Source organism: Marmota marmota, unplaced genomic scaffold, assembly GCF_001458135.2.
Source record: "Marmota marmota marmota unplaced genomic scaffold, marMar, whole genome shotgun sequence".
Classification (NCBI taxonomy): Eukaryota; Metazoa; Chordata; class Mammalia; order Rodentia; family Sciuridae; genus Marmota; species Marmota marmota.
Window position 1 is genome coordinate 3120119 of NW_026000207.1, and position 23411 is coordinate 3143529.

Consider the following 23411-nt stretch of genomic DNA (forward strand, 5'->3'; position numbering starts at 1 on the left):
GCTCTGATCTTGCTCTGGAGCCTTTGCCCACCTCCACAGGACACCCCGGGGCCCAGACATGGCTGTCTGCCCTGTGCTGAAGGGTCTTCCACTGGCTGAGGCAGCTCCCCGGCACCTCCCAGGCCCCCCCTCCCAGCTTCTGAGCCCCACCCCAGCCCGCCCTCATCAGTCTCCCAGAACCCGGCCCTGAGCTCTGGTAGTTGGTCCCCATGGCCAGGCTCACTCTCCTCTCTCCGACCCCCATGCCCCGTACACAGCCCTCGCAGTCTCAGCTCCTGCTCGGTGCTTGGCTTTCCCCAGAGACAACCTGTACCTCACTTCAGGAGCTTATGGTGGCTCAGGTCCCTTCTGAGACTGACTGCTCTCTCAGGCCTCCCGGGAGAGCTGGCCTGGCTCCTTCCCCAGGACAGCCACTTGCCTGCCTCCTCTGCAAGGCTATGGACAGCCCTAGCTCCTCCCCAAGAGTCCAGCTCAAATGTGCCTTTAAAAATTTCTTTATTAGTATTTTTTGACAAACAATTGAATTACACTTTTTACTGTTTATATTATATTTACAGAGTACAAAGGGATGTTTTGATACATGTATACAATGTGGAATGACTGAATCACACACGTCCTCACCTCACTTGTCCTTCGTGGTAAGACACTTGAAGTACAGTCTCAGCTGCTGTGACTTTGACCTGTGCCATCCGGCGCCCCCGTCTTCACTGGCACTGTACTTGGAGAGCCACAATGCTGAGCTTGTTTCCATGTGCTTCCCCCGCTGCTGAGCCTTCTCTGTGAAGTGCTTACTCTTCCCCTCTTAGCTGATCTGTTTTCTGAGTCCCTCGTAGGTGCATGCAGAGTGAGCATCTGCTTGCCCTTTCTCCATCTTGCGGCATCATTTCACAGGCCTTGCACTTAACCTTTTATGTCCATGCCTTCTGTGCACCGACATGACTGTCCAGCCCAAGATGGGACAGTCATCTTCTGTGCTCTCTGAAACCTAGATGTTCGATTATCTCTTCTAAACTCACTGCACTCCAGGTGGTCTTGATAACTCACTAAGAACACTAATGGTGATGATCACAAGAACAATAGGTGATAAATACTGATCTGAAACAATACCCCAGATACATTTTCAGAGAGTTTACATGTACCGAACATTTAATTTCCACATAGCAGTTTTACGTAGGTGTGATTATCCCTGTGTACAAACAAAGCACATAACATACATTCTACAAATATAGACGGTCTGGATTTACAGATATTTCAACTTTCATCTTTTTAACATAATGTGCAAGAAGTGTACCCAAAACAGCCAAGGTTTTTCAACTTCACGATGGTGCGAAAGAGTATCCAATAGAGCCACTGATTTAGAACTTCACGATGGCAGAAAGCGTACCCAGTAGAGCCATGATTTAGAACTTCATGATGGCGGAAACTTACCCAGTAGAATCACTTATTTCAGAACTTCACGATGGCGGAAAGCTACCCAATAGAACCACTGATTTAGAACTTCACGATGGCGGAAAGCAGACCCAGTAGAACCACTGATTTAGAACTTCACTATAGTGGAAAGCTACCCAATAGAACCACTGATTTAGAACTTCACGATGGCGGAAAGCTACCCAATAGAACCACTGATTTAGAACTTCACGATGGCGGAAAGCAGACCCAGTAGAACCACTGATTTAGAACTTCACTATAGTGGAAAGCTACCCAATAGAACCATGATTTAGAACTTCATGATGGCAGAAAGCGTACCCAGTAGAACCATGATTTAGAACTTCACGATGGCGGAAACTTACCCAGTAGAATCACTTATTTCAGAACTTCACGATGGCGGAAAGCTACCCAATAGAACCACTGATTTAGAACTTCACGATGGCGGAAAGCAGACCCAGTAGAACCACTGATTTAGAACTTCACTATAGTGGAAAGCTACCCAATAGAACCACTGATTTAGAACTTCACGATGGCGGAAAGCTACCCAATAGAACCACTGATTTAGAACTTCACGATGGCGGAAAGCAGACCCAGTAGAACCACTGATTTAGAACTTCACTATAGTGGAAAGCTACCCAATAGAACCACTGATTTAGAACTTCACGATGGCGGAAAGCTACCCAATAGAACCACTGATTTAGAACTTCACGATGGCGGAAAGCAGACCCAGTAGAACCACTGATTTAGAACTTCACTATAGTGGAAAGCTACCCAGTAGAACCATGATTTAGAACTTCATGATGGCAGAAAGCGTACCCAGTAGAACCATGATTTAGAACTTCACGATGGCGGAAACTTACCCAGTAGAATCACTTATTTCAGAACTTCACGATGGCGGAAAGCTACCCAATAGAACCACTGATTTAGAACTTCACGATGGCGGAAAGCTACCCAATAGAACCAGTGATTTAGAACTTCACGATGGCGGAAAGCTACCCAATAAAACCACTGATTTAGAACTTCACGATGGCGGAAAGCTACCCAGTAGAACCACTGATTTAGAACTTCACGATGGCGGAAAGCTACCCAATACGGCCACTGATTTTAGAGCTTCCCAATGGTGGGAAGTGTGCCCAAGAGAACCACTGATTTTAGAACTTACCAGTGGTGGAAAGTGTGCCCAAAAGAATCACTATTTTAGAGCTTCCCGATGGTGGGAAGTGTGCCCAATAGAACCACTGATTTTCACTTTCTATATAATATTTAATAAGTTAGGTGAGACATTCACCACTATTATTGAATACCCTTGGTGTTAGATGATTTTGCCCAACTTAGGCTAATGGGAGTGTTCTGGGCACATTTCAGGTAGGCTGGGCTGACCTACCATGTTTGTTGAGTCAGGTGTATTAAATGCAGTTGTGAATGTCTTTTCAAGTAGGGCGGGTTTGTTGGGATATGAGCCTACTGTGTGCCAAGGAGCATCTGTAATGCACAGGCGATGAGCCTGAGCAGGGTGCTGTGTGTCTCACCGGGGGTAGAGGTGGATGGTGATAACTGGCAGGGGACGGGTCATGGCTGACGGCCTCCTCACATTACATCAGCAGAGTTGTTCCTAGAATGAACCTCAAACATAAAAAAGATGGAATGGTATCAGCAAGCTCTGTGCATTTGCTCAGCCAACCTGTCCAGTAAAAATGACTGAGCATGTCGTACTCATTAAGAAAAGTGACTTCTCCAACTCTCCAAGTTTGCCTCTAGTATGACTTGTGATGTTCTGTAGTTAGAAGGATGACCAGTGAAGGCTTTCTTATGTTAAATTAAATCATGGGTTTCCCTCATGTTGAGGAAGGAGTGAATGCAGGAGGGAGGCCTTGGTGTGTCGTGTATGTTGGCAGGTTTCAGCTGTTATGTGTCTTCTGATGCTCTCTAAGATGGTTCGCATGGTTGAATACCTTTCCACAATCCTTACATGTGTATGACTTTGCAATATGTGTTTTCTGATGCTGTGTGAGCTGATGGCCGTGACTAAAGGCCTTCCCACACTCCTTACACTTATAGGGTTTCTCTCCTGTATGAATTCGCTCGTGTTTGACAAGGCTCGACCCATAAATGAAGGCCTTCCCACACTCCTTACATTTGTAAGGCGTCTCACCGGTATGGATTCTCTCATGCTGAGTGAGGTGGTAGCCGCAGTTGAAGGCCTTCCCGCACTCTGTGCACTTGTAGGGCTTCTCACCTGTGTGGATTCTCTCGTGCTTCACAAGACTCGAGCCCCAGCGGAAGGCCTTCCCACATTCCCGGCACTCGTGAGGCTTCTCCCCAGTGTGGATCTTCTGGTGCTGAGTGAGGTAGTTGACCCGCGTGAAGGCCTTCCCACACGCTTGGCATTCGTAGGGCTTCTCGCCAGTGTGGATCCTCTTATGCTGGATGAGGCTGGAGCCGCAGATGAAGGCCTTGCCGCAGTCCTTGCACTCGTAGGGCTTCTCCCCGCTGTGGATCCTCTTGTGCTGGATGAGCTTGTACAGACGGCTGAAGGTCTTCCCACAGTCTTTGCACTCGTAGTCTTTCTCCCCGGTGTGAAACCGCTGGTGCTGAGTGAGCTCATCGCCGCGCCTGAAGGCCTTGCCGCAATCCTTGCACTTGTAGGGCTTCTCCCCAGTGTGGATCCTCTTGTGGATGACGAGGCTGGAGCCCCAGCGGAAGGCCTTGCCGCAGTCCTTACACTCGTAGGGCTTCTCCCCGGTGTGGATCTTCTGGTGCTGAGTGAGCTGGTTACCCCAGCGGAAGGCCTTCTTACACTCCTTGCACTCGTAGGGCTTCTCGCCCGTGTGGATCTTCTGGTGCTGACTGAGCTGGTAGCCGCGGCTGAAGGCCTTGCCGCACTCCTTACACTCGTAGGAGCTCTCCTTGTTGTGCGGCCGTGCGTGCGGTCTCGGAGGGGTGCGGTCTCTGCTGGCAGGTGCCTTTCTCGAGTTGACTTTTACTCGACTGCGGTTTCTCTCTTGAGAGCCCTGTGGGACTTCAGACTCACCTTCACGCATCCTGTTCGGGGGATGAGACTTACTTTTGCTACCTGAATTCCTTTTGTGAAGATTCATTTTGTAGATATTCTTCTGTATCGCTAAACTCTTAGCCTCATAGGATGATTCCAAATCTGAAAGAAAAACAACATATTTTCTTTACAGGAAAACAAAATCAAACCTAAACACAAGCCAAAACCTAAAGGCCTTCAGTAGAACAAATAAGGGTCACCCAGAGCTCCTGGTAATGCAGATTCTACTCCTGGCACCTCAGCAGTCAAAGGGGGAGCACCGGAGTCATTGCCACCAACATCAAATAGGAAGAGCATATTGATGGCCAAGCCCCGTTGTTCCTGTCAGCTGACACATTTCAGTAAAAGGAATTAGAGGGAAAAATCTCAAAAGTGAAGATGAAACAAGAATACTCTGTGGATGATGTGATGGCATTCCTAGAAAATCCAAGAAAATCAAACGCAGAACGACTATGAAACAACATAAACATGTAGTTGGAGAGTTGTGCTTTTATACTCAGCCATAAAAAAGAATAAGCTTCTAACATTTGGGCAACACGGAGGAGCCTAAGATAAGCCAGGCACAGAAAAATCAATGCCACACGTTCTCTCTCACGTGGAAGCTAAAGGAGGCGATTTCAGAAGTAGAGGGTAGAGCAGTGGGTACCAGAGGTGGCGGGGGGTGGAGGGAGGTAGGTGAGGTTGGCAAAGGGGCACAAGATTGCCGTTGGACAAGAGGAGTGTGTTCTAGTGCTCCACACCACTATAGGGGAACCATAGTTAATAATGACTTATTGTATATGTCAAAGTAGACACAGAACAGAGGACTTAAATGCTTTGGCTACAAACAAAGGATAAATGTTTCAGGTGATGGATGTGCTAATTATCTTGATCTGATCACTATTACCACATACATGTATCAAAATATCACCCTGGAGCCATGTGTGGGGTGTGTGCCTATAATCCCAGCGACTCAGGAGGCTGAGGCAGGAGGATCGTGAGTTCAAAGTCACTGTCAGCAACTTAGCGAGGTCCTAAGCAACTCAGTGAGACCCTGTCTCTAAATAAAATATAAAAAAGGGCTGGGGATGTGAATCAGTGGTTAAGTGCTCCTAGGTTTAATCCCCAATAACTACCCCCCCCAAAAAACAAACAAAAAAAATAACCTTGGGTCTGAGGTAGATCCTCAAAGTACCAAAGACCATTAAGAGCAATTAACATGGTAGCCTAAGATAAAGCTTCATTTCTTTGAAGATGGCCATGGAATAAATACCCCAGAATTCCAATTCACCCCTTGGTCACTAAGGCCGAGAGATACACAGGAGGCCAGACAAAGGTGGGAAGATAAGTGGCAGATGGGAAGATGAAGGTGTGTAATGTCTTCTTCCATACTGCGAAACTCAGAACGTTCCCTTGGGAGCAGGAGGCAGACATTTGGCTAGTCTCGTGAAAGGTGTTCCTGAAAATCAGACATTCCAGGCAGCAGAGTCCAAGACCGCGAGGCAACGACTTACTCAGTGAGACCAGGTTGCTGTAGTTCTCCAACATGACATCCCAGTACAGGTCCCTCTGGGCAGAGGTCAGACAGGCCCACTCCTCCTGAGAGAAGTCTATGGCCACATCTGAAAATGTCACTGAACCCTGCAAACAGGATGAGAGACAGAAAGGGCTTCAGGATGACAGAAGAGACAGTGGCTTCCCTGGGGTGGGATAAATACAGTGGGTCACAGGAAGGCTGAGGCACCAGTGCCTGGGGGCAGGACCCTGGGTGCCCCCACACCGAGCGCTGCTGAGGCACGGGAAGCAGCCCACACCCTGACTTGCACCTGCCCGGGAGGAGTAGACAAGGCAGTCCCAGCTGTCCTTGAATTCACAGCAGAGCCTGCCAGTGTCTTGTAAATGCCCGACCAGTGTGGGTTCCCACAGTATCTCCCCCCCCCACTTTTTGGGGAATATTCTTAGTTACAGATGGACACAATACCTTTATTTATTTATTTCATTTTATTTATTTATTTATTTATTTATTTATTTATTTATTTATGATGCTGAGGATCAAACCCAGTGCCTCACCGTGCTAGGCAAGGGCTCCACCTCTGAGCCACAACCTCAGCCTCTCCTTTTTTTTTTTAAAAGAAAATTAAAATCCTGAGATTTTTGCCTGTAATATCAGGTCTTTTATTTTAGAAGACAGGGCTTGGCATATTTTAATGTTTTCAAGCCTCGAATTCACCATCCTGCCAGAGCAGACTTTAAACAGTGTTCCTCTGTAATGACAAAAGCTGATTCAGGTACAGTGGCTCATGCCTGTAATTCCAGCTATTTGGGAGGCTGAGGCAGTATGATTGCAAGTTCAAGGTCAGCCTTAGCAATAGCAAGACCCTGTCTCAAAAATAAAATAGGGCTGGGGGTATAGCTCAGAGGTAGAGCGCCCTTGGCTCACTTTCCAATACTGGGGGAGGGAACGTGATTTGTGTCCACAGGCCCTCCTCATAGCCACATCCAATTCTGCCCAGCTGTGAAAGCCCCCCAGACCGGCATCTCACTGCATGCTAAGACTGAGATCAGCGGATCTGAAAGTTCCCTCCTGTGCACCCAGAAAACAAGATCAGCGGAGAATCTGTCTCCTCTTGAGGTCAAGTGGGACCAACATATTTAAGGCAGCAAGCCACAGACAGGACTGAGCACCCCTCAAGGGGCTTTGTTCCTGCATCACTTCAACAGTTCTCTGGAGAAAAAACTGAGTGTACGGGAGACCGAGTAAGCAGCTCAGCACAATTCACAACGATCCCTCAAGCCTGACTGTCATATTCCAAGAGTGAAAAGTAATACACTCTTACGTGGGCCATGGCGTCAGACCTCTGGGCTTGACTGGTCATCTTGGGATTTCTTCCACTGAAGACACAGAATCAGAGCTAGGAATGAAAAAAGAGACATAAAAACCACCTGCAGTTTGGGTTTCCTAATGACCTAATGTGACCTCACTCCTCACCCTTTCTTCCCAACATGCACATGAACATGACTCCCTGGGGAAGGTGGAGGGGTACTGGACAAACCCAGGCCCTCCAGGAGCCCAGAGCCCAGCTGCACATGGCCTTGGCCACCAGATTCTGTTCTGTGAGGTAACCTGTCATACCTGATAGCAATGCCTTTCTTTGTTTCAGGTGGGAGCTGACCACACTGGAGAGAGCAACCGGCGATTCAGGGTGGACTGGGAGACACGGAAGCAGCTGACCTGGAGACTGAAATTAACCATACAGAAGATCAGTTGTGTCTCCAGGCTGAAGTCCACTACAGTACCACAATGCTGAACCCAAGGCTGGAGTGACAGTACCAACTCATAGTGTGTGTGTTTCCTCACGGTTAAAAGTGGAATAAAAAGATTATAAGCCATGACCGTCTCAATTATAAGGAAGATAATCAACCCAAACACCTAGTCATACATAATGATGAATGTAAGGTAGCTGTTGTTATGGAGGATCAAGAACATTACACATCCATTTAGGTTTTTTTTTTTTTTTTTTGTGGTGCTGGGCATTAAACCCAGGGCCTTGCTCATGGTAAGCCAGTGATATCCCAGGCCCCATTTAATGTTTTCATAAAAGAAAGTCAAGTCTGCCCTTCCCCATTTGTTCTTAGGCTGAAGTTTGTGCTGTTCAAAATTGCTGCCTATATAATCAACACTAAAAACTTTCAGAACCTGATCTCAAGAATAAACTCTTAATCAAATTAGCACAGGAGATTCTGATATATTACAGAAAACATGCTCCCTCTCCACAAGCACCCAGGGGAACAGAAACATGATTCTGCATCAAAAATCAAGCTCAGAGACTGATCTGAGAAGATGACAGTTTGAGAAATTAGCATCGAGTGAACAGCTGCATCGAGTGTTCTAAAGTGACAAGGGAGACTAGTGTGACTTTTGTTTGTTTCCTTTGTGATGCTGGGGATTAATCCCAGGGCCTCATATGTGCTAGACAAGTGCCAAACCACTGAGCTATATCCTAGCTGTTTTTATTTTGAAATGGTATCTCACTAGGTTTCTCAGGCTGGCCTTCAAATCTGGGATCCTCCTGCCTCAGCCTCCTCAATTGCCAAGGTGTATGTATGAACATTTTAACTGCTGCAACCCTATTCTTTCATCCTGGAAATGTTACTTATATTGCCCACATCTATTATTTGTGTTCATGAATCTTGCAGGTGTAATTTGTTCAGTCCCTACTTGTAAGGTACCCAGTGATATTGTAGCATTGTTCATCAGCACATACTGGGATGTTCTGTGAAAAAAAAAAAAAATTAAAATCCTGAATTTAATTATGAAAGATTGTTGGGAGGTCTGGAACATACCAACATTTTAAAAATGGTTTTCTCTAAATGGTACAATTAGAATTTTTTTTTTTTTTTTTAGATGGGGTTTTGTAAGTTGCCTAGGCTGGGATGGAACTTGTGATTCTCCAGCTTCAGCTTCCCAGGTAGCTAGAGTTACAGGCATGGCCACTGTACCTAAGGATTGTGGATAATTTAAATTTCTTCTTTATGAGCTCCCTAGGGGTCTCAATTATTTTATAGCAGGTCAGTGTTAATTCCATTGTAAGAAACAACATGAAGAATCAAAAGGAGCCTTGGGGTGTAGCTCAGTAGTAGAATACTTGCCTAGCATGTGGGAGGCCCTGGGTTCAGTTCTCAGCCACACACACACACACACTCACACAGCTTGCCTACAAAAAGGGTCACATTGGTAGGGAGCGGTACACTGGAGTCACTGGTCAAACTCTGAATAGACAGGTCTGTGTCAGGCATCATTGTCTCAAAGATATCCACATGGTAATTCTGGCACTGTGAATGTCACCTTAATGGCAAAGGGAAGTTAAAGTTGCAGATGGACTTAAACTTGCTAGCCTTTGAACTTTAAAATAGGGATGATTATCCAGAATTATCTCAGTGAGCCCAATGTAACCGAAAGGGTCCATAAGCAAAGGCGGGGTGGGGGTGGGGGTGGGGGTTAAGAAGAGAAAGATGTGATGGCAGAAGCAGGGTCAGAATGAGGTGACAGGAAGGACTTGACTTGTCTTTGTTGGTAAAAGAAGGGTCAGAAGCCACACAGGGCCAGCAGCTGCAGGAACCCTTATTAGGAACATGTCCAGAGCTCTGCCAACACCTTGGTCTCAGCTCAGGGATGCTGATTTCAGATGTGTGACCACTAGGGCTCTGTTACCAATAAATCTATGGTAATTTTTTACAGCAACAAAGAAATTCGATATAAGGCCTAATATCGCAAAAAGGGTGTTGCTAAAATCATTATCACCTTCCTGTCCTGGATTATCTTTTCCCTGTCTTTGGAACACAAATCAGACCCTGAGCAAGTAATGTAGCCAAGTTGCCTCTGCAGACTCCCCGCTGACTGAATGCTGTGTCCAATCAAAATGCCTAAATTGAAATCCTGTCCCCCAAGGTGAAGGACCAGGAGTGGGGCCTTTGTAAGTGATTATGTCAAGAAGGTGGGGTCCTCATAAATGGCATTAATGCATTTACAAAAAGGATCCTCAAGCCCTGAGCTCTCTTTATGCCCTGTGAGGACACAGTAGGAAAGGGCAGTCTGCAATTTGAAGGCCTCACTCCAACGCAACCAGGTTTTCACCCTTATCTTGGCCTTCCAGCCTCAAAACTGTGCAAAACACACATCTGGTTTTTTTTAGCCATCCAGACTGTGCACTTTTTAATTTTTTTTATTATTATTTTTTAGTTGTAGTTGGACACAATATCTTTATTTTATTTATTTATCTTTATGTGGTGCTGAGAATTGAACCCAGTGCCTCACATGTGCCAGGCAAGAACTCTACTACTGAGTTAAAACCCCAGCCTGAAGATAGATTTTTCTGTTTTTGATACCAGTGATTGAACTCAGGGGCACTTGGCCACTGAGCTACATCCTCAGCCCTATTTTGTATTTTAGTAGGGTCAGGGTCTCACTGAGTTGCTAAGTGCCTTCTATTGCTGAAGCTGTCTTTGAACTCGTGATCCTCCTGTCTCAGCCTCCCTAGCTGCTGGGATTATAGTATGTGCCACTGCACCTGGCCCAAAGATACACTTTCTTAATGCCATGGAATCAGTTTTTCTTTAAGGGGGGAAATACTGACATATTACTGTATAAAAAACACTACTGTATAATAAACATGGTATATGTGTGAGTGCATTTTGTAATTTTGGAAAGTTAAAGATGGAGCTCAAGGAAGGGCCTCAAGCTGAGCTTCCTGTGCTGGGCTGTCTGAAGCTCTGTTCACTGTATGACCTCTTAGTATACAGTCACATTCACATGGATGTGGCTCACTGTCTGTGAACACTCAGGCTCTCCACGCAGCCTCCAAAGCTGGCATGTCCTGAGCACTTATGCTTTAGGGGGCCACAATATGTTTTTAAGTGTATTAAAAATTTCATCCTCATCACAACTCTGTTTTCAGAAAGCTAAAAAAGGTAGGAAAAAGATGGGTGTGGTAGCACACACCTGTAATCCCAGTGGCTTGGGAGGCTGAGGCACGAGGATCGCAAGTTCAAAGCCAGCCTCACGAAAAGCTAGGTGCTAAGCAACTCTGCAAGATCCTGTCTCAAAATTAAAGGGCTGAGGATGTGACTCAGTGGTTAAGTGTCCCTGGGTTTAATCCCTGGTTAAAAAAAAAAAAAAAAAAAGCAGAGGCAAGAACAATATGCTCTTGATCAACACCTTTAAGTCTCTTGTTAAGATCTAGGGGAAAATCATTCAAAACCAAGACATGTAACTCACCTGAACCTTGACTTCACGATGTGTGATTAGTCTTCCAACTGAGGATGCTTTCTCTTTAGCTGGATTGGGGAGAGAGGAAAACAAGAATGAGGCACCAGGGTCTTTCTGCTGCACAAGCTAACATAGAAAACACACTTGGAGGTACATCTGTCCCTAGGTCCTGAACGTCTGAGAGTTCCCTGAGCACCAGGCTCAAACACTCAGGTTCTGGAACACGACGCAGCTCTGCTGGCTCAGGGTGATCTCCCACCACCTAAAAAAACCCGCACTTTTAGGCCATCTTTTTTCGTCCAGATAGCCTGTGGGGAGAACACTTAGGACTCTGAAACTGTCATCTCACGACCATGTCTTTGTCCTTGTTGGTCATTTTCATAAGGAGATTCAGGCTCTGATCTCTGTCCCCTGGGGCCCATTGCTCTCAGGTAGGTACTACTCAGTAGAAGCAGGAAGGAAACAAACTATAGGTTGCAAGATCACACATCTGTCATCACCAAAAATGCCATCTGCTGAAAAGCCACCAAAGAAGCACAAATCCGTGCCAGACATGGTCTCACAAACCTACACCCCACCACGGACTGTACCTCGGCCCGTCACACCCACCGGCTCAGCCTGTCACACCTGTGGCTCCCGGAGTGGAGTGGTGGCTCCTGAGGGATGCTTCCCGCCTCCCGCTGCCTGCGCAGAAATGGACAGCAGTCCACACGGTGGAGCAAGTGCATTAACCTCTGTCTGGCGCCCCGCATCCGGGTGACGCACACAGCACACCTGCGTCACCGTTACCGGGACACAGCTCCGCGTCAGGGCTGCACGCCCCCACACAACATGTTGCTTGCGGTCCCTGCGACCCCGGGCCAGGACAGGCGCATGCGCAGAGCTCGGGCATCCTTGTGCGCGCGCACACACCCAGCAACACACACGAGCGCGCGCTCCTTCCAACTCCTGTCTTGGGCCTCTTGGGGACGCTGCCCCGTGACATCGGAACTACCCTCGCTGCAGAGTGTGCGTTTCCATGGCACCCAGGCCTCGCACCATTTCCCAGCATGCAGCGGGGGCCACGCGGGAGGGGCAGCAGCAGACGCTGCGCGGGACATCCCACCCCCAGCGCCAGGCGGCGGGGGCCCACCGAGAAGCAAGAGGGCTCCAGACACAGGGCCACTGTGACGCAGCGAGGCCCTGGCCAGTGCACAGGCGGCCGTCGGCAGGTGGGGCTGGCCAGCGAGGGGGACGCTGGGCTAACAAACCAGGCGGTGCAGCCTGCGGCGGTGCCCAGTGCACCCGACCTCCAGTGCCACAGCGCCCACCGCGTCCACGTCGCAGTAGGTGTGACTCATCGGGAGGCCATATCAAGTGCACAAGGAATGTGTACAGGTTTATACAAACGCCACATTTTCTATAAAGGACTATCATCCTCGAAAAGGGGGCGGGGCAGTAAAACACCGTGTCCCTGAATGCCCCCCCTTTCTAAACCTATGTATTTTTATTTGTCCTTTTTAGATATACATGACAGTAGAGTGCATTTTGACATACATTCATAGAGTATAACTTCCCATTCTTGGGGTTGTACATGATGTGGAGTTACACTGGTCGTGTGTTCATATATGAACATAGGAAAGTGATGTGCGGTTCATTCTACTGTCTCTAGGATTCTCATCCCCCTTCCCTTCTCATCATTCCATTTGTCTAATCCAATAAACTTCTATCCCCACCCCCTCTTATTGTGTTAGCATCTGCATATCTTCATATCGGAGGGAACAACCAGCCTTTGGTTTTTTGGGAATTGCTTATTTCACATAGCTTGAGTCTCCGGTTCCATCCATTTACCAGAAAACACCATAATTTTATTCTTCTTTATGGCTGAGTAATATTTCATTGTAGGTGTGTGTGTGTTTGTGTCTATCTCACATTTCTTTCTCCATTCATCTGTTGAAGGGCACCTAGGTTGGTCCCATAGCTTGGTTACTGTGAACTGAGCTGCTATAAACATTAATGTGGCTGTGTCACTGAAATATGCTGATTTTAAGTCCTTTGGGTATATACTGAGGAGTATATAACTGAGTCAAATGGTGGTTCCATTCCAAGTTTTCTGAGGGCTCTCCATATTGTTTTCCAGAGTGCTTGCACAAATCTGCAGTCCCAACAGCAGTGTTATGAGTGTACCTTTCCCCCCACATCCTTGCCAACTTATTGTTACCTGTAGTCTTGATAACTGACATGTGACTGGAGTGAGAGGGAATCTCAGTGTAGTTTTTTTTTTTTTTTAATATTTATTTTTAGTTTTTGGCGGACACAACATCTTTGTTTGTATGTGGTGCTGAGGATCGAACCCGGGCTGCACGCATGCCAAGCGGGCGCGCTACCGCTTGAGCCACATCCCCAGCCTCAGTGTAGTTTTAATTTGCATTTCTCTAATTGCTAAAGATGTTGAATTTTTTCATATATTTGTAGGTCATTCATATTTCTTCTTCTGTGAAGTGCATGTTCAGGTCCTTTGCCCATTTTTTGACTGGGTTATATGGTTTGTGGTAAGTTTTTTGAGTTCTTTATATATCCAGGATAAATGCTGGATATATAATGCTCTATCTGAGGTGCAGGTGGCAAAGATTTTCTCCCATTCTGCAGGCTCTCTGATTCTTGATTTTACTTCTTGCACCTTAGGAGTCTTGCTGACAGGATGGAGAGTTGGACCTACAGTTTCTTCTAGCAGGTGCAGCATCATTTGTCTTAATTCCTATGTCCTTGATTTACTTTGATTTTGTGGAGGGTGAGAGAATGAGGTTTAATCTCATTTTGCTACATGTGGATATCCACTTTTCCCAGCACCATTTGTTGAAGAGACTATCTTTTCTCCAATATGTTTATGTGATTGCCCCCTTTCTGTTCCCAAAATCCTAGCCAAGTGAATGAGAGCAAATCTGGGCAGGAACGTCCAGATACGCTATCTAGGAGGATACTAGATTTCTCTTATGCACACTGGGAACTAGGGCAAGTCTGTGTTACCTGTGGAAACTACTTTTTTTCTTTTTTTTTTTGGGGGGGGGGGTACCAGGGATTGAACCTAGGGGTGCTTAACCAGTGGACCACATCCCCAGCCCTTTTTATTTTTTGAGACAAGGTTTCACTAAGTTGCTTAAGGCCTCACTATGTTGCTGAGGCTGGCTTTGAACCTGTAATTCTCCTGCCTCAGCCTCCTGAGCTGCTGAAATTACAGGTGCATGCCACAATGCCTGGCAAAAGCTGCTTTCTTGCATGTGCACAACAGGTGCTCCTTGGGATGCTGGTCATACAAGCAAGCTCAGCAAACTGATGCCAACAATGTTGCTGCTTCTGAAGCCTAACAGGTAAAACCCCCGAGTGGGGACGGTTGCAGAACTGAGGGCAATGTGTCACTTGTCCAGCTAGCTGCCCTGGGCAGAGTGCTGTGAAGCGGCGGGGGGGAGGGGCTCTGTTTGCCAAAGCAGCACAAGGGTCAGAGGTATGCTCAGCCTGTCACCACGGAACTCTCTGTGGCGCCGTCTCTGGCCTCTTGTACCTCTCTTCAAACTTAATCTTGGCCTCCCGACGGGCCTACGTTTAAGAGCAGGTCTCTGAAGACATCCTTGTTGACGACAGTTTTGTCCAAGGGGATACCCGAAGAGTACCTTGTGGGCATGAGGCGATTGTAATTATAAAATTTCACAAAAGACTTGATCTTTGACCTTTTGGTGATTTTTCTTCTTGCCCATGGTAGCTGTCACTTTGTGGAGACAGCAGTTCGATTCCAGCCACCAGAGCATGGCTGTAGGGACGATCTGATGTGCCATCATCAATATCTTCACAATGACAGCTTTGCGTCCGGAGTGATCCCATCTCCCATGGTGTCTCCAGGCACTTTCTTTGGCATGTCTACAACCTACTCCACTGCCCTGGCACACCTGGGCAAAGGGCGAGACAAGGGACGTGAGAATGTGTGGATTTTGATATCTGCTCTTGCAGAGGAGGGACAGTGTGTGTGTGTGTGTGTGTGTGTGTGTGTGTGTGTGTACTGGGACCAATTCCACTGAGATACTGCTGGACAACTGTATACCTCATGAGTCAAACAAGTGATGTGTTCCTTTAACATGTGTGCATGTACTTGTAAATGATTAAAAGATTTGGAGTCTAGGCAAGCACTCCATTATTGAGTTACCTCCCCAACCCCCAACTTTTTTTTTTTTTTTTAAGTTTAGCCTTGAGTGTGCAGGAAGAGTTCAGAAGATATTAATTTGGACTAATTTGCTGAAAACCTTTCCTTTGTTTCCTGGCACCTAGCAATACCCAAACCAGCTCTCTGATGTCTACCCAGGGTCACATGTGGAGCACTGACTGGAATGTGGCTCCAATTCCAAACTGTGCCTTGTGGACACTGACGGCTCCTTCTGTGCTGCCTCCTTTCAGGTGGTGAAGGGAGTGTGGACTGTACTTCTGCACTTGTCACCACCTGATTAGTCTGCACCTGTGGTCGGACATGTTAGAGGAGATAAGGAGGGAGACCTGAAGACCAGCTCTCCACCTGCACAGGGCTGGGGCGTTAGCCCTGTTACTGCGCAATCCTTACAACAGTGTCCCTTCCAGCAGCTCCTGGAGCACCAGGCCTGTCATTCTCCGCAGGCCTCGACCAGGGGCTGCCTGAGCTTCCTCCTCAGCATCCCCCCTTTGGTGGGTTAAGACCATGTGAGGGAGCAGCTATGCCCTGGCATCATGCCTTCATCTCCAAGTTGGAATGTCACGGGCTCTGGAGACCTCAGGCAGTTAGCTGCCGGAGTCTGACTAAAGACTCTACAGTTTGAAAATCATCAAGGAAATAACTGTAGTTCACAAATGTATGCTTAAGCTTACTTAGAGGATTAATTTGTTTTGTGAAAAAATATTTTTATTTTTTGAAATTTTTAGGTTTTGAGATAGAATCATGCTTTGTTGCCCAGGTTAGCCTCAAACCTGTGATCCCGGTCTCAGCCTCCCGGAGTGACTGGAATGTAGGAGTATGCCACAGCTCTTGGGCTTCTTTTTATTTTACTTATTTTTTGCAGTACTGGCACCTGAAGCCAGGGCTGTTTTACCTACAATGCCAGCCCTTTTTCTCCTACTTATTTACTTACTTTTATGACATGAGGATTGAACCTACGGGCACTCTACCACTGAGCTGTATCCCGACCCTTTTTATTTTGAGATGGAGTCTAATTTGCCTTGCTTGGCCAGGAACTTGTGATTCTCCTGCCTCAGCTTTCTGAGTCCTTGAGACCACAGGTGTGTGCCACCATGCCTGCTTCTTTTTATTTTGAGACAGACTTGTTAAGGTGTGGAGGCTGGCCTTGAATTTGAGATTCTCCTGCCTTGTCCTCCCAAGTACCTGGGATTGCATATGTGATTGGCTAGGGGTCTTCTTATTAAATTAAGAGAATTATAGATTCATATACAGTTATGAGAATACTGAGATATCCTGTGTATGTTTCATCCATTTATACCAACTAGTAATTATATTATAGTTTAATATCATGACCAGGATGCTACCAGTGATATAATTCATTGATGTAACCTAGATTTTCCAGAGAATGAATAAATTACATATATACACATGTATATATACTTTTTAAAAAATTTTTGTGGTGCTTGACATCAAATCCAGGGCCTCAAACATGTTAGGCAAGTGCTATACCTCCCACTCAGCCATACCTCCAGTTCTCCAGGAAATAAAATTTTAAATAAAATCAAGGCCAGGCGTAGTGGTGCATCATGCCTATTATTCCAGTAGCTCGGGAGGCTAAGGTAGGGGGATCATGAATTCAAAGCCAGCCTCAGCAGCTTAGCAAGACCCTAAAAAGGGCTGGGGATGTGGCTCAGAGGTTAACGCCCCTGGGTTCAATTCCCAGTACAAAAACCAAACCAAACCAAAACAACAACAAACAAAACACCAAACAAACAAAAGAGAAATATCTCACAGTAAGAGATAGAATATATAAACTACAGATTTATGTAACGTTATAAATGTGTTTACTAAGAATGATGTGAAATTCAAGATGAATCTCCAAGTGAAGGAGGTGGATTGTGAAAGGTCTGGATAACTTGGTAAGGGATACCGTGGTGAAATTAAGAATGCAGGCTCTGGGGCTGGGGATATAGCTCAGTTGGTAGAGTTCTTGCCCTGTATGCCCAAAGTCTTGGGTTCAATCCCCAGCACCACAAAAAAACAAAAACAAAAACAATACAAAACAAAAAGAATGCAGGCTCTGACTTTCAGGATGTGATTCTAAGCTCTGACAGGTACTAAGTTGTGTCTGCTTCCTCACTAGTATAATTACGATAAGACGCTATGAAGATTGAGATAATCTACACAGAACACGTTATGATTATTCAGTACAAATTGGCTGCTGATTCTAAAATATCAGTAACATTAAACATCCCTTAATATATGTTTATGAATAAAATCCAAGCCACCATTTCCTTCCTTTCTATGCTGGGGATTGGACCCAGGGTGCTTTACCACTGAGCTATACCCCCAGTCATTTTTACTAATTTTTGGGACCAAAGCCTGCTAAGTTGCAGAGGCTGGCCTTGAACTTGTGATTCTCTTGCCTAAGTCTCTAGAGCTGCTGGGATTACAGGTGTGTACCACGTCTGCCTGGCCATTTTCCTTTTTTTCTTGCATCGGAATATGTATGAGCTTCTTAAACCAGCTGCCAATATAATGAATGCAAACTAAAAACAACTTTCAGAGCCTGTTAAGAATGAAATTCATTTTATTTAGCAATATTGGCACAAATGATTCTATGACACACAAAGAGGAAATGTTCCCTCTCCACAAGCAAGCAGGGGGCAGAGGCATGATTTTGCATCAGAAATGAAGCTGAGAGATTCTAATTTGAGAAGATATCAAATTGGGAACATTGGTAAGAGACTTGAATTGTGCACTCCCTTTGATGAGGGAGGTTTGTGTGAATATTTTTAATTACTCCCTCTTCTTTTTTACATATTCTAAATTTACTACTTGTATAGTGTATATATTTAAAGCACCAGGCCCCAGTAATGATTGTCATGTTTTGTGAAACAAACTAGAAAATCATAGAAAATCTAATTCTGAAAGGCTGTATTTTTTAATGTTTTATCATGGGATTAGTTTCAAACCATGACATTAATCCTATAAGGTATAACATGTGAGTGATTTTTAAAAAAATTTGTCTTTAGTTGTTGATGGACCTTTATTTTATTTATTTTTATGTGGTGCTGAGGATTGAACCCAGTGCCTCACACATGCTAGGCAAGCACTCTACCACTGAGTTTCAGCCCCAGCTCATGTAAGTGCTTTTGATGAGAAGACAAAGTACTAGTACTGAAGGGCAGAGGCCAAGCAGTGCTACAGCCTTTTGAGGCTGGGAAGGTAGGGAAACATTTTGAGACAGAAGCTTGCTAAGTTGCCTGGGTTTGGTATCTTTTTTTTTTTTTTTGTTCTAATCCATTAATTATTTTTTTGTGGTACTAGAGATTGAATCCATGGCACTGTATCACTAAGTTATATCCCTAGCCCTTTTCAATTAATTAATTAATTAATTAAATTTTGCAGTACTGGGGATTGACCCAGGGTTTTTTTTTTTTTTTTTTTTTAATCACTGATTGACATATCCAGTTGTTTTTATTTATTTATTTTAAAATTTGAGACAGAGTCTTGCTAAGTTGTCCAGGATGGTCTTGAACTTGTGCTCCTCTTCCCTCAGTGTCCTGAGTTGCTGGGATTACAGGTGTGTGCCACCATGCCCAGCAAATTACTGATGTTTTAAGCCACCAACTGTGTGTGTTTGTTTCAGCAGCAAAGGAAATGAACACAAGCTCTAACACTGTAAAACTGATTCAAACAAGTTTTCTCCCTGAACTTGAACATCTTTGACCACATCTCAGCTACTGAATAAGACCCTGAACATCATAGAGCAACTCTCTGCCTGAGCAGACTGAGCCAGGGAGCTGTGCGGAGCAGACAGAGGGTGTTCAGTGATGAGAATGGTCTCTCCACACCTGGCCACCCTCCTTTCCTAATTGTACTGAAGACCAAGTAAATGTTACGCTGGGTCTGATACCTACCAAAGTGTCTCATGAAAGGAGAATTTCGGATGGTTAAAAATTTTCATGCACACTATGATTTATGACTATTAACATTCCATAATTTTATCCTGTTTAACACTTCACCTCTAAGTAATGTCAACATAAAAAACAAGAAATGTCCCAATAACAGACACAGTGGGGAATCTAAGGAGCTCTGACAATGAAATGTCACATTTTGTCCTGGAGAGGGAGCTGGAACAGATGAACTTTAGGTAAGAAGGGAAACTTGAGTAAAGCATGGAGCTTAACTTATATGACAAGTAGAAAGTGGGCTGTTAATTGTCACTATACCCCATATTCTTAACTCTGGTGTAGGAAACTCTTTGTAATATTGGTTGATCTAAAAGTGGCCAAGTAACATTCATGAAAAGAGGAGAGTGATGACAGCAGTGTGGCTGGATAGGGGGTCCCTGCTTTGTGTTTCCTCCCCGTTATGCCACAGCCACCATGGGCAGCAGGCTCTGTGGGTGCTTACAAGTTCAAGCAGGAATATGTGATACCCTGATGGAGCCCAAGACAGAAAGAGTGTCTCAGCTCAAGAACTGGAAACATCCCTGTCACCATGTGGGGACTGCCACATTCCCCTCTGGCCTTGATTCTGTTGCTAAAACTTGCTGAAGATGGGCTCAGGCAGAGTAGGGCACAGTAGCGCCCCATGTCCTGGCTGTGTATCTTGCAAGTCTGCAGATGTTGGTAACACAGCAGATGAGGTGTTGGCCCTGAGTCTCTTACCTGGCCCCTCTCTGCTATGGCTGTGGAGTGGTTCTGCCAGTTTGGGGACCTTGAGGGAGGTATACCTGGTCAGTGCTCCTGTAGGCTGACCTGCTGAGCTCACTCGCACTGTTGTACCTGAAAACAGCCACAGAAATCAGCTCCAGATCATTTCAACTACAGTAACACAGGAGGCTCACCTGTGCAGGAAATTCTGGGACACACACCCACTGTTGCCCCAGAGAGAGGTCTGAAGGCCTGGATCTTGGTTGTTGACCCTGAAGCAGCCCTAACATTTGGTTCCAGACACTCAGTTGTACACCATGCCAATACTGCTCGTCCACCCAGGGGCTAGACAATGCCACACTCATCTGTTACTCAGTAATAGGACTGAGCCTGTGAACCCTGGAGAGTTTCAGGTGCCACCTCAAAGGGCAAGGGTCGTGGAGACAGATGATATACCTAGGGGCAGAGAGGACCTGTGGGCTGTAGAGTACCTGGAGAAAGGCCTGCCAAGCACAGACCCCAGTGGGAACTCCGTGGTGGCCGAGTGACCTGGCTCATCCTCCACTCCACAGTGCCCCGAGGAAGTCACTCAGCCTGGAGTCCTAAGGATTAGTGTAATGTAAAGAAACGCCACGTAAAGACTGCAAGTGGTGTATGCTCTCTCAAGTGCACAGACCCCAGTCGAAGGCTGCAAGGAGAAGGGAGAATTGGGAAAATATGACACCAACCAATGAAAGGAATAAAGCTGTAGTTACCACCCAGAAGAAATGGAGAGCTGGCTGGGAACAGTGGCCACACCTGTGATCCCAGAGACTCGGAAGGCTGAGGCACGAGGACCACAAAGTTCCAGGCCAGCCTGGGCAACAGCTCAGTGGTAAAGGGCCTCTAGGCTCAAGCCCCAGTACCCCTTCCTCCCCCCAAAATACCATCAGGCAAAAAATGCATAAAGAAAAAAAATTGAGAGGGACTGGGCGCAGTAGCACATGCCTATAATACTAGTGGCTCTCGAGGCTGAGGCAGGAGGATCACAGGTTCAAAGTCAGTCTCAGCAACTTAGTGAGACCCGTCTCAAAATTAAAAAAAGAGTTGGGGCTGTAGCTCAGTGGTTAAGCATCCTTGGGTTCAAACTCTGGTACTGGGAAAAAATAAATAAAAGAATTGAGGGGGACATACAAATATTTTTAGGGAGTGGATAAATATTAGAGGAGAGGATCACAATTGTCAAAACAAGGATGTCAGGAAGAACTGTTTGCTGGAATGAGGTGTTTGTAAAAAGGAGGTGTAGGCATCGCTGAGGGCACCTGGGAGGGCATGCGTATGCCTGAAATTGGGATCTGTCCTGGCAAACTGTGCAGGTGAGCAAGAGAAAGGAAAGAGGAGAAAGGTTTCCTAGGAAGAAGGATATGAAAGAAAGTCCTGAGGTGAACAGGAAGAAAGTCAGGGTGAAAGCTGGGTCCAGAAGGGGCAGAATGGAGGACCAGAGGTCTGGCCTCTCCAAGGCAGGAGGGTTGTTTAGGGGGAGGGTTCAAGTGGCCCTCCTGACTTGTCACTCTTGCCCCTAGATCCATGGAACCCTGTGAAATGACTGCTGCCCAACTAAAAAAAAAAAAAAAGATGAGGTACCTTTGAGATACTATCAAAGTAAAAAATTTACAGATTATTCACATTCGATAAGGAGAAGAAAGAGAGAAAGAAAGAAGCAGAAAGCAATTTAAATTCTACATGTCAACCTCCCAAATCTTGGTTGGGATTTGGGTCCCCAGTTCAGGAAATTAAAACAACTCTAAGCAAGACTGATCCAAAGAAGAATATTTTGGAATACATTATAATAATCAAACTATCAAAAGTCAAATACAAAGATACTGGAGAGTGGTGACAAATAGGAGGCTCATCACATTCAAGGGAAACTTTGTGAGGCTAAAGTAGACACTGTGACAGAGACTTTGTGGGCCAGGAGAGAGCGAAATGATATGTTCAAAACAGAGAGAAAAAACGTCCACTCAGGAAGAGTATTCCCAGCAAAGCTGTCCTTCATAAATGAAGACGATGACATTTCAGGACACAGAATAGCTGAGAGTCCAACACCCTGCAATCTGCTTTATAAGAAATACTAGAGAGTTTAAGTGAAAACAAAAGGATATTAAGCAACAACATGAAAACACAGAAAAGTATACAACTCACTAATAAAGGTAAGTGCACAAAACTCTAATTCTGAATGGTGATATATTCAGGAGAGTGGGGTAGGAGGGGCCGAGTTGGAGGCAACAAACAAATACCCCGACCAACAAAAGATAGCTGCAAGATGGCTGCAATGATCTGTTGAAAGGTACACAATTTAGAAGGTGTAAAATCTGACTTAACATAATATGGGCATAATGTTATAATCCCCCCCCCAATGCTAAGTTGTTATCAGCTTAAACTACAATGTTACAACTATTAAAGATGCTTATGTAGTCCTATGGTAATGACAAATAACAGAGTGTCTGGAAGATACATAAAAGGTAAAGGACCAAAACATACTACCAGCCACACGAAATCCCCGTGGCTCAGAGGCTGAGGCAGGAGGATTGAGGTGCTAAGCAACTCAGTGAGACCCTGCCTCTAAATAAAATAAACTTTATACCAAACAGACCTAATAGACACAAAATAGGGCTGGGGATGTGGCTCAGTGGTGGAGTGCAACATACTACCAGAAAAACTGAACATATAGAGAACAACAGCCAAGATTGGAAAAAAGAAATACAATAGTAAACAAAGATCAGGAAGATCCTAAATTCAAAGTCAGCCTCAGCAATTTAGCAAGGCCCTAAAAACTTGGTGAGGGGCTGGGGATATAGGTCAGTTGGTAGAGTGCTTTCCTAGCATGCACAAGTCCCTGGGTTCAATCTCCAGCACACACACACACAAAAAATAAAATAAAAAATAGGGCTGGAGATGTGGTTCAGTCGTCAAATGTCCCTGAGTTCAATACCTGGTACCCAAGAGAAAAAGAAGAAAAGAAAAGAAAAATACAACCTCTGAAATGTTATTTACTGAAAACTATTGATAGTAGCCTTTCATATATCCTTTTAGGTGTTTTTCTTCTAGAAAGAGAAATCTTTGACCTCAAGAGTTTCATTAACCAAGTTGGACTATTAGATATTGTTCCCTCCCTCCCTCCCTTCCTTCCTTTCTTCCTTCCTGGTGTTGCTAGGAATTGAGCCCAGGGCCTCACACATGCTATGCCAGCACTTTACCACTGATCTATATCCCTAGCCCAAGATATTCTTGTTATTCATGTTGTAGGAAAATGTTGAGATCTACTAACTATGATTGTCAATAACTGGCAGCTAAAACAGTGAAGGAGATTTTAAG

General features: G+C 45.5%; 1 protein-coding gene across 3 annotated transcripts in view; it reads right to left on the reverse strand.

Moving 5' to 3' along the window:
- Nucleotides 1-1812: 1812 nt before the first annotated feature.
- Znf331 (zinc finger protein 331) overlaps nucleotides 1813-23411 on the reverse strand; it is a 25040-nt gene continuing 3441 nt past the window's right edge. Inside the window, exons 1-6 of one of the 3 annotated variants that reach the window (XM_048791636.1) lie at nucleotides 11853-12090; nucleotides 11235-11293; nucleotides 7593-7698; nucleotides 7297-7371; nucleotides 5974-6100; nucleotides 1813-4582 (exon numbers count right to left, since the gene is read on the reverse strand). In XM_048791636.1, coding sequence (XP_048647593.1) covers nucleotides 3327-4582; nucleotides 5974-6100; nucleotides 7297-7335 — 1422 coding nt within the window. In that variant the 5' untranslated portion in view covers nucleotides 7336-7371; nucleotides 7593-7698; nucleotides 11235-11293; nucleotides 11853-12090 and the 3' untranslated portion in view covers nucleotides 1813-3326. Of the gene's footprint in view, nucleotides 4583-5973; nucleotides 6101-7296; nucleotides 7372-7592; nucleotides 7699-11234; nucleotides 11294-11834; nucleotides 12091-23411 lie in introns of those variants that run through there. The other 2 variants (XM_048791637.1, XM_015505393.2) reach the window with 2 other exon arrangements.